General features: G+C 35.3%; 1 protein-coding gene across 1 annotated transcript in view; it reads left to right on the forward strand.

Annotated features, from left to right (window-relative positions):
* Positions 1-2449: 2449 nt before the first annotated feature.
* Positions 2450-14784, forward strand: part of DSG1 (desmoglein 1) — a 35136-nt gene continuing 22801 nt past the window's right edge. The window contains exons 1-4 of the mRNA XM_058556939.1: positions 2450-2501; positions 11611-11646; positions 11957-12088; positions 13306-13461. Coding sequence (XP_058412922.1) covers positions 2454-2501; positions 11611-11646; positions 11957-12088; positions 13306-13461 — 372 coding nt within the window. The 5' untranslated portion in view covers positions 2450-2453. The remainder of the gene's footprint in view (positions 2502-11610; positions 11647-11956; positions 12089-13305; positions 13462-14784) is intronic.

Consider the following 14784-nt stretch of genomic DNA (forward strand, 5'->3'; position numbering starts at 1 on the left):
GGAAAACACAAATAGAGAACATTTCCACATTTCAGAACAGGACAATAAAATGATTAAGAAAGAGAAAAAGGCAAGAAAAGAGGTTAAGAAGAAAGAATGGTGATTCATAAACTCCATTTCCCACTTGTGCTTAATGTCACTAGTTCTCATGTGACAGTCAAGACAGCCACTGCTCTGCAACATTGGGATTCTGCCACACCTCCTCTCCAGAAACGTGCTGGAGAAGTTGCTGACTAAGGAATGCTCTAGTTGGTTAGGATGGTTGGAGCAGGCCATTGAGTTAGGGGTGGAACCAAGGTCAGGCTTGAGGAAGAGTCATTCAATGGATGAAGAGGGCCTGTGCACACCCTAGCGCCATACCTAGAACTCAAGGGGGATAAACATTCACTTGCCACTGGAAAGCTCCAAGAGTAGGTTCTTTCATCTCTGGTGCCCAATGAGTCTTCAGTCATTCACAGTCATACAATCTTATACTAATATATTGCTCAAAATAAGTCATAGGATCACACTCACATTCTGTCTTACTTGACTCATGAGAAATTTGGCCTGACCATCTCCTTTTGTTTTACTTATTCACATCAACCAATTCCTATCATAAGCATTCTTATTCATTGCAAGTAAATATAGGCAGCCTATCTACTTCCCTCTAACCTCCATTATGTACGGCGTGAAATTTCAAACTACTGTTGAGTAACCTTTGCCACACACCTGTAGTAAAATGACAGCATTCTGTAGAACCTCTGACCTTCAGAGATATCCTTCCTTTCTGGGTCATTTTAAGCATCCTTTTGACCATAATCAACCTCTTATCAGATTGGTCTCTTATTCCAGACTGCCATTTCCAACTCCATAGACTTCCTGCCACTCACAATATTTATACCAGACATTGCCAAGTGAAGAGATGATATCCCAAGAACACTTTCAAATGCTGCCTTGTAAGAGTCACTATTTATTTTCACAAACCTCAGGGCTGCTCAGTTTGTCATTTGCATGTGTGGGCAGCCATCTCTTCAGTGTGTTCCCCATGTTCTAATTGGCTCACTATCCAGATTCTTGGCTCTGTACTTGGGAATTGTCATTGACTTTTAACCCACCTCACCTGAAGAGCAGCTTTCTGGTTTCCATTAGTATTTCAGGCATTGATCCTCATTTTAAAAACTATTAACAGGATTTTAATTGGTGGTTTTGATTGTTTACTTTTCATCTGGCTTGGTGATATTTTAAATTTTGTTTTACTGATTTTGCAAAGAGCAGAACTTTAAAGAGAGAAAAATAATTGGGGAGAGAAGATACTCATTTAGAGAAGTAGAGGCTTCCCTGGTCTTAGGCTGATCACTTAAAGGGAATCGTGACTTGTACAGAGGACCTTATAATTGTAAGTATCATAGTTTTGCTTGTTTGAATTAATGCTATATACACAATGGATACTACTCAGCCATAAGAAACGATGAAATCCAGCCATTTGTGACATCATGGATGGACATTGAGGGTATAATGCAAAGTGAAATAAGTCAGAGGGAGAAGGTCAAATACTGTATGATTTCCTTCATTAAGTAGTAGATAATAACAACAATAAACAAACATAGGGACAGAGATTGGATTGGTGGTTACCAGAGGGGAAGGGGGGAGGGAGGAGGGTGAAAGGGATAATTCGGTACATGTGTGTGGTGATGGGTTGTAATTAGTATTTTGGTGGTGAACATGATGTAATCTATGCAGAAATAGAAGTACAATGATGTACACCTGAAATTTTTACAATGTTATAAACCAATGTTACTGCAATAAACAAAAAATTAAAAAAAATAAAAATAAAAATAAAAAAATAAAAAAAATCCTCACTCTTAACATTAGCAAATTTTCTGTCTCTTAAACAACTTCGAAAATAACTGACTAGTTCCTAACATCCACTGAAATGGAAAGTTTGTAATTTTCTACTGTGACCTGAGGGTCTGGCTCTGAGCATGGGCGGGAGAATCCCCTTTGAATAATATAAGCCTGACTACACTTGCCTTTTTAATATGGGAAGAAGCCAAACAACCTGTAAAAAAAGCATAAGGTGAAAAGTCCTTATCAATTGCGTAAGTCCCCATAATTCTGATCATTTTAAATGCCTGTCACTGAAAACCTTCTGTAAAGGAGTGAATCTTTCAGGACCCACAGAGAGCTGCCTTTCAGCTGGAAGGGTGTGTCCTTAAGCTTTTACCTGGGAGCAATGATGATCTTGTCAAGCATTTTAGTGAGACCAGCCCAAGTTTTTAGGGTGGGGATCTAGACTGGTTATACGTACCTTCAGTCCTTCTCCCAGAGAAGGCAGAAACACCTCAAAGCCTGCATGTAAGAACATCTACTGAGAAATTATTTTAATCAGACACCAGCTGAGTGGGGGAAAGAAAAAGAACAGAGAAGAACAAACAAAACTCCCTTGGTCTTGGATGTAAGAGAACTCGGCAGCGATGGACTGGCACTTCTTCAGAACAGCGGCAGTGCTGTTCGTTTTCTTGGTAAGTGGAGTCTGTTAAAAACCCTTCATAATCATTCACATTGTAAACAAGTGAGAACTTTTTAGAAAATGTTATTTAGTGTTATTTCTAGCCTAAACCCATTAAAAGTTTATGTTAATGATGAGGTGATTTTATGAACTAGATTTTTAAATAGTGTTTCTCTCTTTAATTGAAGACTCGAGATCATATTAATGCGTCAGTGTTAACTCATCGTATCACATCTCTGACATGGAAGTCATTGCTAAGTCATGCCAGGAAAATATTGAATTAAGAAAAGTCGTATCACTGCTTAACGGCACTTTGATTTTCAAATTCTTTTTTGCAGATGGGCTTTTAAACTAATAATATCACAGGTGTGTCCTGATTTTTAACCTAACCAATTTTCCATTCTTTTGTTATCTTTGCTGGTAGATTTGCTGTAATTTTTAAAACATAAAAATAGTATCCGTATAAATTAAAATCATAGCAGTTTGTGACTGGCCTCACTATCCAAACAATCTCATCGGTTCCATATGTAGTTGAGAGCCATATCACTAATATCGAAAGTCCCACATTGCTAAACTCTGATTTTAATTAAAACAACATTTTTTTATTTCAAATAAAATGGTGGTATGGGAGATTTATAAATGATATAGTAGGTGAAGGAATGGCTATGACTAAGGAGTAAGTATAATTATTAAGATACTGGCTCTTACTACCGGAAAATCAGTAACGATGGTGATACAAATATCAAGTTGTACATTTGATGGTGAGACAAATGTAATGAAATGCTTTCTCATTGTCCCCCTTGTACGTCATTAGTTTTGTCTTTTTAGAGATAATACTAAGTGCAACACCACTGTGTTGCATCAATTTCACTTGTGTTGAAAATTTTTAAATCGTAGTCTCTCGCACAGCAAGGTTAATGTAATCTTTGGAGGCAAGTGCCTGTTAATCGCTCTCCAATTTGGCAGGATGTAGTGCTGTGGTTTATATTTGTTTCTACATGCTTAATTTTTGAACTGGATTGTTGAGTTTCTGTAATAACAAGTTAGATCTTCTTTGATTCAAGGTATGCTGGTTAGTTTGAATTCAGTTTATTAATTGAGAGAGGTCATAACCAGTAGGTTTAGTTATAAATAAGCATCAATAAGCTGGTAGCTTTAGTTCCAGGCTGTCCTTCAAACATTAGCCCTGTTCCATGGACTTTTTAATGGATCTTTAGGATCAGTTGATATCATAACTGGGGATGTGGCAGGGATTCATGAGCATTATACAGCACATCATTTGAACATAGGAGCATTTGTGTATTACGAAATAATCAAATACTTTTATTTTTAATTTCATATAAATTTGATCCATTAAGGCCTATTATAGTTACAATTGATTAAAGTTTATTCAGATGCTTATGTACTTTCACTGAATCTATAAAATACTTTATTTCTTTATTCTATTATTATTTCCAATTAATTACATCCCATAAAATTCCTTTAAACAGCCACTTTCTAATTAATCATTCTTCAGTAAAATATATCATTTTTTCAAAATCATGCATCCTCATTGAAACGTCTCTTTTTGTATAAAGGTTTCTGGGCATTTGTACTTTATTTTCCAAGTCTGGATATATTTTTTGTTTGTGGATTGTTTGTTGCCATATTTTACTCTGGAATCAATGGCAAGTTTCTCATACGCCTTATGAAAATTATTTCTCAAAGAACTTATTTTATTATAAATTAAAATGTTTCATTTTCACATTATTGTAACTTTTGTTGTAAAGCATTTTACTTTCTGAGGTTTGGAAAATAATAATTTATTTTTACTACTGATTTTACCAGATGATTTGAATAAATATCCTTTGGAGTCATCTGATCTATTTTTGCTTTAAAATACTTTTTTTTATTCTGAAAATTAACCACCACTAGAGCAAACTCTCCCACTTACCTTTCTGCTAGCCTTACTATGAATGTTTGCTTTAAAAAAAAAGAAAAAAAATCTGTGTAAAGTCTTTATATTCTTCTCTGCTCAAAGTGAAAATCTACATTAGGGAATATATTTGGACAATCTTGAAGACTTTTAAGACATTTAAACAGGTAGTGTCTTTATTAATGCAAATCCATTTGCAAGATGGGCAGCCATCTATTTACAAGTATGTTACGTGGTCTGCTGAATACACCTGAAGGTTTTAGACCTTGTTCAAATTAGTGAGTTAAATCAGGGAGAATAAGGCTGAAGAATCTGCTCTGACAGCAACCAAGATTGCCACATGACTATTCCATTATTTAGACAAGTGTCCTGGATAGACAATAGTTTACACCTCTTATAACATTGCAAGACAAATAAATATTATTGATTCTGCATTTCTTTTTCTTTTTTCTTTTTTTTTTTGTTTGTTTCCATGAAATTGGTATATGGGATGGGGAGGGGTTAGAGTGTATTCTAGGCCAGAGAACAATGTTACCTATGCACCAAATATAAGAAATCTCTGTAGATGGTTGTGACAATGGTATAAGGTATGCCCTAGTCATGGTAGGAAAGCAAAATACGACCAGTAGAATTTTTATAGTTCTATTGATTTCTAAAAATTACTTGCAACTTTGCCAGATCTATTAGTCAACTCAAATAAATACAAATCTCAATGTATCTTTTTCTATTAAGGCCAACTTCTGCAGCTTACACTCAAAGAACAAATAAACCTATCCTTATCTATTACCAAGAATGATCCAATTTCTTTAGTTCATCATACCAGCCTAGCTTTTCTTTTTTCCACGATTAATATTTCCTTTCCAAAAAAACCCCTCTGACCACCTGATAAACTAACTCCACGATTTGAACTTAGCTGAAATTATTTAGGCTATAGGCAGGAGTTTTTCAGAGTATTTCTCAGCACTCTGGCTAAAATACATAGAAAATAAAATATACTTTATTTCATAGTGCACTCACTTATTTGAACCGGACATCTTAATTCTCATAATTGTGTTCACTGATTCCTAAAGCAAGGAAGGACTAGCAAACTAGTACAGACCAAACAGAAGACAAGCAAAAGAGAGGATGTTTTATGCCTTCTTGTGCACATATTATAGTGACATATATGACAAATATTAGCATCTCAGTAAAATATTTTATAGAAAATGGAAGAGTATTTCTGTTTACCTGTTCAGTAGAATTTATAAATTGTATTTAAGCAAAATCATTTCCATTTATATGGTATTCTTAAAAGCTTTATTATTTCACTGCAGATTTAGAATCAGCATCTTCTTTCACCTTTGTGAAAATAGGGAGTTCAAATTTATCATTATTTAATTGGTTTGAGTTGCCACAGAGGAAAAACAATTTGCCATGCCTGATTTAGGTTATAGAAAAACCTAAAGCACTGGGAAATGCTGTCTGGATAAATCTGAAGGCTTGGCCCCTAAGAGACAAGATTCCCTTATTTAGCAAGGCTCAGGAATCAAGAAAAATGACACTTGTCTATACCTGGAGCATTTAATTTCAGATAACTCTTTCTCCACTATACATTCTTCAAGGACTTTGGTGCTGAGTATCCCTGTGTCCTGACAGGCGTTGCCTAACACAAAAGCTGGAAGCATGCTCGGCAATGCAGTTAGATTTATGATGCTCCCTTCAATGAGGGATCAGGGAATACCCTTACGGAATGCTGGGTCTACCACCCTTGCTGGTTCTGCTTGGCATGCAAATTCCTTTAATGGACTTAGGCAGGTCAAACTTTTTTAAATGCCATTGGCTGCTGATCCAGGCTCTCGACTGGTCTATAAGAATAGAGTGCAGCCTTATACACTTGTCTAATGAAAAACCGTATCTCCACAAATTAATGGCTGCCTGTTGCTCATAAAACTACTTAACTATAAGTTATATGCGGGCAGGTTCTGTGTCTGATTCACTTTTGAATCCTTCATAGTGCCTTACACAAATGCAAGATTGCTCAATAGACATCTAATCAAACAAAGTAGAGGCATCCGAGGAGAATTTTTGGATAGTTTATATTTCTTCTTCCCCACACACTCCAAAAAATAATCAAGGTATTAAACATGGAAATAATAATGTTGAATTTCCCTAACATTTATTTTTATGGTGTAGCATTACATTTACTTTACATTTTATCTAAGGCTTACCATAATACTTTTGGGGCTTAAGCCCTTTAAAAGTCTTCATCCAGTGTTGGATCCACATAATACACATTAGATATGTATTTGTCAAATGAACAAACAAACTAATGAACAAATAAGAGAAATCACCCTATCAAGGTGCTGTCAACTCCAGACTGATAGCTTTTGTCCAAGTAATATAAAGGAAAGACAAAAGAGGAAGTTTCTTAAAAAAAGCAAACTATTATATTTTAGCTTTGTCTCAAGTTCGTCTTTGTGTTGCATATAACAGTTAAATACATTAGAATTTGATGCCTAACAAAAACTGCCAAGTGACTGTGGAAGATCACCTCACAATTATTAAATGCAAGAGTTTTTCCTTATAAAAATTACCACTTTTAAAACAATTTTTATTATATGCAAAGAAATATAAACCTCAATATCAAGAGAAAAAAAGCTAAAAATAAAAAAACTAACAAGTATAGTTAGAGAATCATTGAAATTAGCATGAAATTTTGTGTCCTGTGGCTTTTTTTTTTTCCTTTTTTAATATGAGGATCAGTTCCTAAAATAGAGATGAAGGGAGGACTCATTGAGGATATACTTCAAGTAAATTATTCACTGCTTTCTTAGAATTTTTAGATTAGAAAGGGCTTTAGTCTCAAATACAGATGAGGAATTGGAGGCACAGAATGGCTATGTGGCTTACCCCAATGCCCATATGTGGTGAGCAACAGAGCTGAGATGTACTCAGTCAGCTTGACAACCCCTGTATTATCTCTAAGTGAATCTCCATCACAGCCTCCACAACATATATTCCCAACTTATTTCAGAATCCAAACTACTCCCTTAATTGCCAGAAAATAACCTTACCCTTACTCTAGAGCAAGGTCTAGATAATGAAGGACAATGTCCTTCAACCTCCCTGTGATAATCGATTGATTTTAATCTCCATCCTTCCTCTCTCCCTTCCCTTCTGCCTTCAAAGTCCTTTCTTTCTGCTTATTCCCTCCTGCTCTCTCCATCACAACACCTCCATCAAGTACTTTCTTTCTGAACCTCTTCTCTTTCAAATCAAAATCTCCTGCTTTCCTCTTTCTCCACCTTCAAAAATCCACATTTCCCTCTCCCAAAATATTTCCTTGGACACTACATCTAATTCTACTATCACATCTTTCTGTTTCCTTTTATCACCAAATTTCTTGAAAAAGCGACCATCTGGATGTACTCTTCCTCTTCATCTTATTACTCTATCCCTTTCAGTCAGGAAGGGCCTGTTCCACCCAACTGAAAGCATTTTCCTGAAGGTCACAGAAAACCTCAGAATCTCCGCAGGATTCACTCTGCTCAATATTTTTATAACATCTGACATCTGTTCACACCCCACCTTTCAATTCTCTCTCCCTTTGGCATCCATGACATTGCATTATATTTTCCTCCTGTTTCTCTGGGCACTTCTTTTCTATCTCTTTTTTTCTTTCTTGTTTATTGTCATTGTTCCCAGTTATGTAAATGTAAGAATTCCCCTAGTTTCATTCTCAACCACAGGCCATTTCTTTGCTGTATTTTCTACTTAGGGATTTCAAATTCTCCCATGATTTCAACTACCCTACCTGAGCAGATGTCCCTCAAATCTATATATCAGGCCTGAACTATTATTCATCATGCTGACACATAGTTCAAATTGCTGATTATCTTTACCTGGGCGTTTCCCTGGCATCTCAAACTCGATGTGTTCTAACCTGCTAAATTCTGCTACTGCCTTGCTCCCAATCTCCCAGTTGAAAACTGCCATCACCTGAGATTCTTCCCTCTCTTGACTCCCACATCCCGTTTGTTCTGAAGCCTTGTCAATTTCAACCGCATAGTCTCTCTCCCTTGATCTTTCCTGGTCTGTTCCCACTGTCACCGCTCTGGTTCAGCGCCTCCTCATCTCTGGCTTACCCCAATGCCCATATCCAGTGAGCAACAGAGCTGAGATGTGCTCAATTCGATGCAGAAGACTCGACTGCTCAGTGGCCTGTAATCGCTGCCTCTTCTCACTACTCCTATCTATTGTTGTCCGAGTAACCTTTTAAACCCACAATTTTATCATGCCTTTCCCACGATCAAAAAAAATCAATATTTTCCTACTGCACACAGAGATTTGATGTTAGAAGTGGAAAGGTAACTATATAATTTAGTCTGCAACTGTCATTTTACAAATGAGAAAAACCTGAGAGAATTGAGGAAGTACATTGAAAGTTTTCTGACTCTATCAAGTGTTATTTTTATCTCATTATTTTGGCCTTAAAAGTCCAAGAGTGACTGTTTTAGATTTTATTCTAGACTCTGAGCAAAAGACAATAAGGTTATGACAACACAACATAAATTTAAGCAGACTTGGCAGTTTTTTAATTACTAACCCAATTGAGAGCCTGACACTATGGTGAAAGCTATTTGGTCTTCTGCCTACGTTGCCTCTCATGGGAAAAAGAACGAGCCAGCTTCATGAAGTTGGAAGGTTTCTTAGTCATCCAGCATAGTTCAAAACAAACAGCAGCCGCCGACACTGCAGTGTGGTAAGGAAAGTGCAAGACAAACAATAGATGCATGCACAATTCTGTAGCTATGAAGAAATGGCTTCCAAACAGACAAACACACTCCCACTCACACCCACAAACAAATGAGAGAAAAAAGTACTCATGAGTTCACAAGTAGCAAGGAGTACACATTTGCATTAACACCATTTCAACTCTGTGCCCAAGAGGGACTCTACAATAACATTTCCATTACTTGTCCAAACCATGTGAACCATTTACTTTTCTTTTTTCCCTTAGTATTACTATTATTGCTGTTGTTATTATTGTATATAAACATTTCTAACCATAAGGATAATATGAGATTAGATTAAAATCAGAATGTTTTTGAATTCTCAAAGTTGTAATATCAATTCTTTTCAGTATATTTTTCTTAGTAATTTACTTGGGATAGACTATCTTATACTTTATTGTAAAACTCACACCTCTAGCACATATTTAGGATGAATTGTGTTAGATTGTATTTAGCCATAAATTAATATATAAACCTCAATTTCCTCATCTGTAAAATGGAGATAATTATAGTATTGATCACGTGTACTTGTGAAGATTGAATGCATAGATTTCTCTAAGCACATTGTCTAGTACTTGGTTATCATTCAGTGAATTGTAATGGTGATAATGATAATGGTTAACATTAAATATATACCATGAGTATATAATGCCTATAATAAAAAAGTTTATATTACTCATATTAACCATAAATATGAGTTATAAATAAATACATATTTTCTTGAATTATCAATTATGGCAATTTTTAAAAAATATGTACTTGGAGACTAAAATTTTATTTTTATTTAATAGTGAAATTGAAACTAACTATAAAAAGTAATTTGCTGTATTTTGAGATTACTATTATTAGTATTTTTTAAAGTGCAAACTAGAATTGTCTTTTATCAGTGATATAGAAAAAGTCTGTGATAACAGTTTTTATACTTTGCAATTCTGAAAAATTCAATTATAAGTTGAAAATTTCTTATTTAGGAATAAATAAAAACTAAGGATTTATGTCATCTTTAATTGATTGTAAGTGTAATTTAAAACTTAATAAACGCAAACTAGCCTTCAGAGCCACACCTAATTTTTTAGATAGATACTTTATAATGTCTTAAGTATATTGATATATTAAACTTAATATACGTCTGTGTTTTTAGAAACGCATTTGGATTTTAGAGAAAAGTAATATAAATTATCCTGAGTTTTTCCCTATAAATCATGTGTAAAGATCAGGCCAGAGCTGAAACCAGGCAGAGCTCTGTTTGACTAGCTCACTCATTTGCCAGAGAAATTGTTTAATTCAGGAGAAAAGACTAATGAAAGTTGCTTACCCAGCAATTTGTCCCTATACTCCTGCACTTTCTTCTGCTTGCTATGGAAGCATGCATTTATAGTATCTATTTCGTTTAGCGCTAACAATAAAACATCAACTATGATTTCATTTTTACATAAAGGAAAGTATTTGCTTTTTGTTTTAGAACTTTTTACTCTCACATCTCAAGGCAAGTGAAGAAAATTATCAACATTTTCAAGAATCCTAGAAAAATCTTCCTTCTAGAATTGGAATGTCAAGGAGCAAGTATTTTGAAGCTTTCTGGATGTTTTCCACTTCATTTCCTTTCTTCACTCCAAAATATTTTTTTTCTATTCCCTTCTGTGGTTAGTCTGATTCAGAAACTAGAGTCAATTGTTTTAGCATCATGAGTTATTGATGAATATCACTGAATAGCATCAGAGTATCTCCAGCTCTTCGGTCACAAGATTTACTAAGAGAGCCTAAGTTCCCAACCTTCAATCTCCCTGGGTTCTAGCTTCAAATGTCCTAGCTCATGTGATTACATGCATCTGCAAAGGCTAAGAATAAAAAAGAGGTTAAAAAATAAAAGTAATCGGGGCTGGTCTCATGACTTAGTGGTTAAGTGCGTGCGCTCTGCTACTGGCAGCCTGAGTTGGGATCCCGGGCGTGCACCGACTCACCGCTTATCAGGCCATGCTGAGGCATCGTCCCACATACAGTAACTAGCAGGATGTGCAACTATGACATACAAGTATCTGCTGGGGCTTTAGGGAGAAAAAGGGGGAAAAAAAAGGAGGAGGATTGGCAATAGATGTTAGCCCAGGGCCAGTCTTCCTCAGCAAAAAAAAAAAGAGGAGGATTGGCATGGATGTTACCTCAGGGCTGATCTTCCTCACAAAAAATAAATAAATAAATAAATAAAAATAAAAGTAATAAAAAGAAGAAGAGAAAAATTGAAAGGTAAAAACCAAAAGGAAAGGAATCCTTAGCATCATCATCAGACCTGAGAGAGAAACCAGATCTACCTGCTCCTGGAGTGAAAAAATAATTCTGGTGACTCACAAGACTATTGTTTGATTTTTTTTAAAGGAATTGAATAACATGAATTATAAAGCATTCAATTAAAAATTAACTATTACTATTATTTTTTATAGGTGGTGGTGGAAGTTAACAGTGAATTTCGAATCCAGGTAATACATAGCAAATCTATTTTTTCAAATTAAAAACAAGGAAAATGGTTTGGAAGTTACAACATATTTTCCAAAGAAAATTCATCTCTATAAGTAAATTTAATGTTATGCTAAAAATAACAGATTATCAAAATTGCCAATTTTCTCAATTAAACAACCTCCCCTTCTGACATTACAATTACCCTCCTCCTTCAAAATCTCCAGTGGAATGTGAATTATGAATAGAAGTTAATGGTTTATTATTACTCATAGTAATAGTACTATTATTAGTAATAACAATGAGATTATTACTTTATACTGCCCATTCAAGGTAAGAGATTATAATACTAAAAATGGCACCATCAAGTGGCATTCAATCAGAAGGCAAAAACGTGAATGGATCAAGTTCGCTGCGGCCTGTCGTGAAGGTGAAGACAACTCAAAGAGGAACCCAATCGCCAAAGTAAGTATCAGTCCCAAAGCATAAGATCAAAAATCAGAATGGATGGGGTTAAAGTTTCAAACTTTAAATATTTTGTGTACATATCTCACTGAGAATTTATGGTACAAAACAGAATTATTGTCATTCAGATGATGAAAATCGAAGCCATTAAAAGGATACATTAAGAAATTTAGGCACTCAGGTAAACAGTTAAACACTGACTCACCTCACTCGTGAAATTAATACACCCAATCATGTGTTACTGCAAACTCCAGATGAAAAAAGTATAGTGGTTTAAATAATGAATTCAGCACTCAACACATGCAGAAGAACTATTTCAATGTTACTCTTTCTGCTTTACAATCTATTAGAATTGAATTCCTACTTTTTGGTTTATGAACATTCACAATGTACCTTCTTTCATACTCTCTTTTCCTTGATTTTCCCTTATCTTCTTTTGTATACACATACATATATACACACACACTCAGAAACACATCCCCACACACAGATTCACACATATACAAATATATATATATATACACATAGACACACATACAAATATACACAAATATTCACACAGATATACACAGAGACTCCTCAGTAAGATTTGCTTACAGTCATTGAATATTTTATTTCAAAGAAAGAGTCCTGGTTTCTATAACAATTTATTTGGGGTGGTCTCCCTACTTTTCTGCTAATATATCCTCCCCGTTTTCAGAATTAAGAACTTCTACACAGAGTTGGATAACTCTTGTCACATACATAATCCGTTTAAAACTTTCTTCTAAAACTTTACTTCTTAAAAAATTTTTGAATCATAAGATCAAAGTTACATAATGACAACGTTGGTAAACTCTTTAAGAAGGTAAGGAGTTCCTACTCTAGCCCCAGTGCTAGCACAGAGCCTGAAAATAATATGATCAAATTGTAAATGTTGAATGAATGGATGAATGAATGATTTAGACTTTGATTTATTAGAGGGATATTTTACTTTTTTCTTATTTGGTAGAAATAGAAATTGAATTTGTTTCATTATATTGTCACTTACCACTGATAATATGAGAGCTGTAATTATTCCACTTACCTAGGAAAATAATTCTCTATTATTTCCAGCATTTCCCAAAAGATAATAGGGGCTCATATTTAACAATTCTTGAGAAAGATAGCTGTCGTATATCAAACATAGCACTCTTTATTTGCTCCCTGTAATATTTTCACTTGTACTTTTTCTGCAGATTCACTCAGATTGTGCTGCAAACCAGCAAGTTACATACCGCATCTCTGGAGTAGGAATTGATCAACCACCTTATGGAATCTTCATTATTAATCAAAAAACTGGTGAAATTAATATAACATCCATAGTTGATCGAGAAGTCACACCTTTTTTCATTGTAAGTGGGCTCCATGTCAACACATATGTTCAGGCCTAAATTATTTTTGGAATATCCTAAGCTGAGATCATACTTGATTGGATTTCAGGAGTCTCAATATTAGGCATTTTTGGTTGTCTCTTAATTCATGAGCATCCCATAACTCAATAGAAACAAAGAGAAGATTAAGAGAGAGAGCAGTGTTTCTCTTAAGTGCCTTAGCAAAAATGCTAATGTCTGGTCTGTCCCAGTGGTAAACTAGCATATTTGTTTGGAAGGGTAAACACCTAACTTTTTCTTCTTTTTCTTGAATTCAGTTGAGAATGTTGGTTCTTTTTAACTCTCATGCCAAGTGATGATTCTAGAGCTCTAGGGTAGCCTTTTCTGAGTGAACATACTTCAAACTAAATTCACATTGCTCAGGCTTACCTGAGGCCAGAAGGTGACTTAGGAATACGTCAATTCATCCTTAACTGGACCTCACTCCATTCTTTACAGTGGCTGTGACAAAATTTCAAACTCTCAACCTCATTTTCACTTTAAACAGCTGATCTGGTGACCAACTTCATTAAAAAGGCTGAGGCTCTCCATCACAAACTCCCACAATTAATTCTCTCTTCTGGGGCTGGCCCCGTGGCTTAGCGGTTGAGTGCGCGCGCTCTGCTGCTGGCGGCCCCGGATCGGATCCCGGGCGCGCACGGACACACTGTTTCTCCGGCCATGCTGAGGCCGTGTCCCACACACAGCAATTGGAAGGATGCGCAGCTATGACATACAACTATGTACTGGGGCTTTGGGGGAAAATAAATAAATAAATAAATAAAATCTTTAAAAAAAAAAAATTCTCTCTTCTCCAGTTCAAAAATGTTCTATATTAAATGCAAAAACAGGATCGATTTTCTGCTTTTTCCCACAGCTTCTCCCAAGAGATTTCCATTGTCTCATAATCACCTGTTTCTTCAAGAACCTTATTCCATCAACTTTATTTTTCATCTCTCTCCTGCTCGGTTCATTAGCTGCTTCTATTTCCATCTATCATCATGGTCAACCCTTCTTAGTACTTAAAATAAGAAATGAAAATAAAGAAAACCTTCCTTGATCTTGTAACCTCTTCTATTAAAACTGCATCAATCCATATCCCAAAACACCTTCAAAGAGTAATCCATGCTTGCTGCTTTCACTCATACTGCTTGTCTGTATTCCTCAGACTACTTTAATTCCTTAGTCTTCTATTCCAAATCTATATTCCTGCCTAATCTCCCACAATATTTCCCCACAAATTCTAAATCAGCATGCCAGCCTATTGGCTTTTCTCGAAGCACAATGCATTTTTATATGAAATAT

This window comes from Diceros bicornis, chromosome 16 (assembly GCF_020826845.1).
Source record: "Diceros bicornis minor isolate mBicDic1 chromosome 16, mDicBic1.mat.cur, whole genome shotgun sequence".
Classification (NCBI taxonomy): Eukaryota; Metazoa; Chordata; class Mammalia; order Perissodactyla; family Rhinocerotidae; genus Diceros; species Diceros bicornis.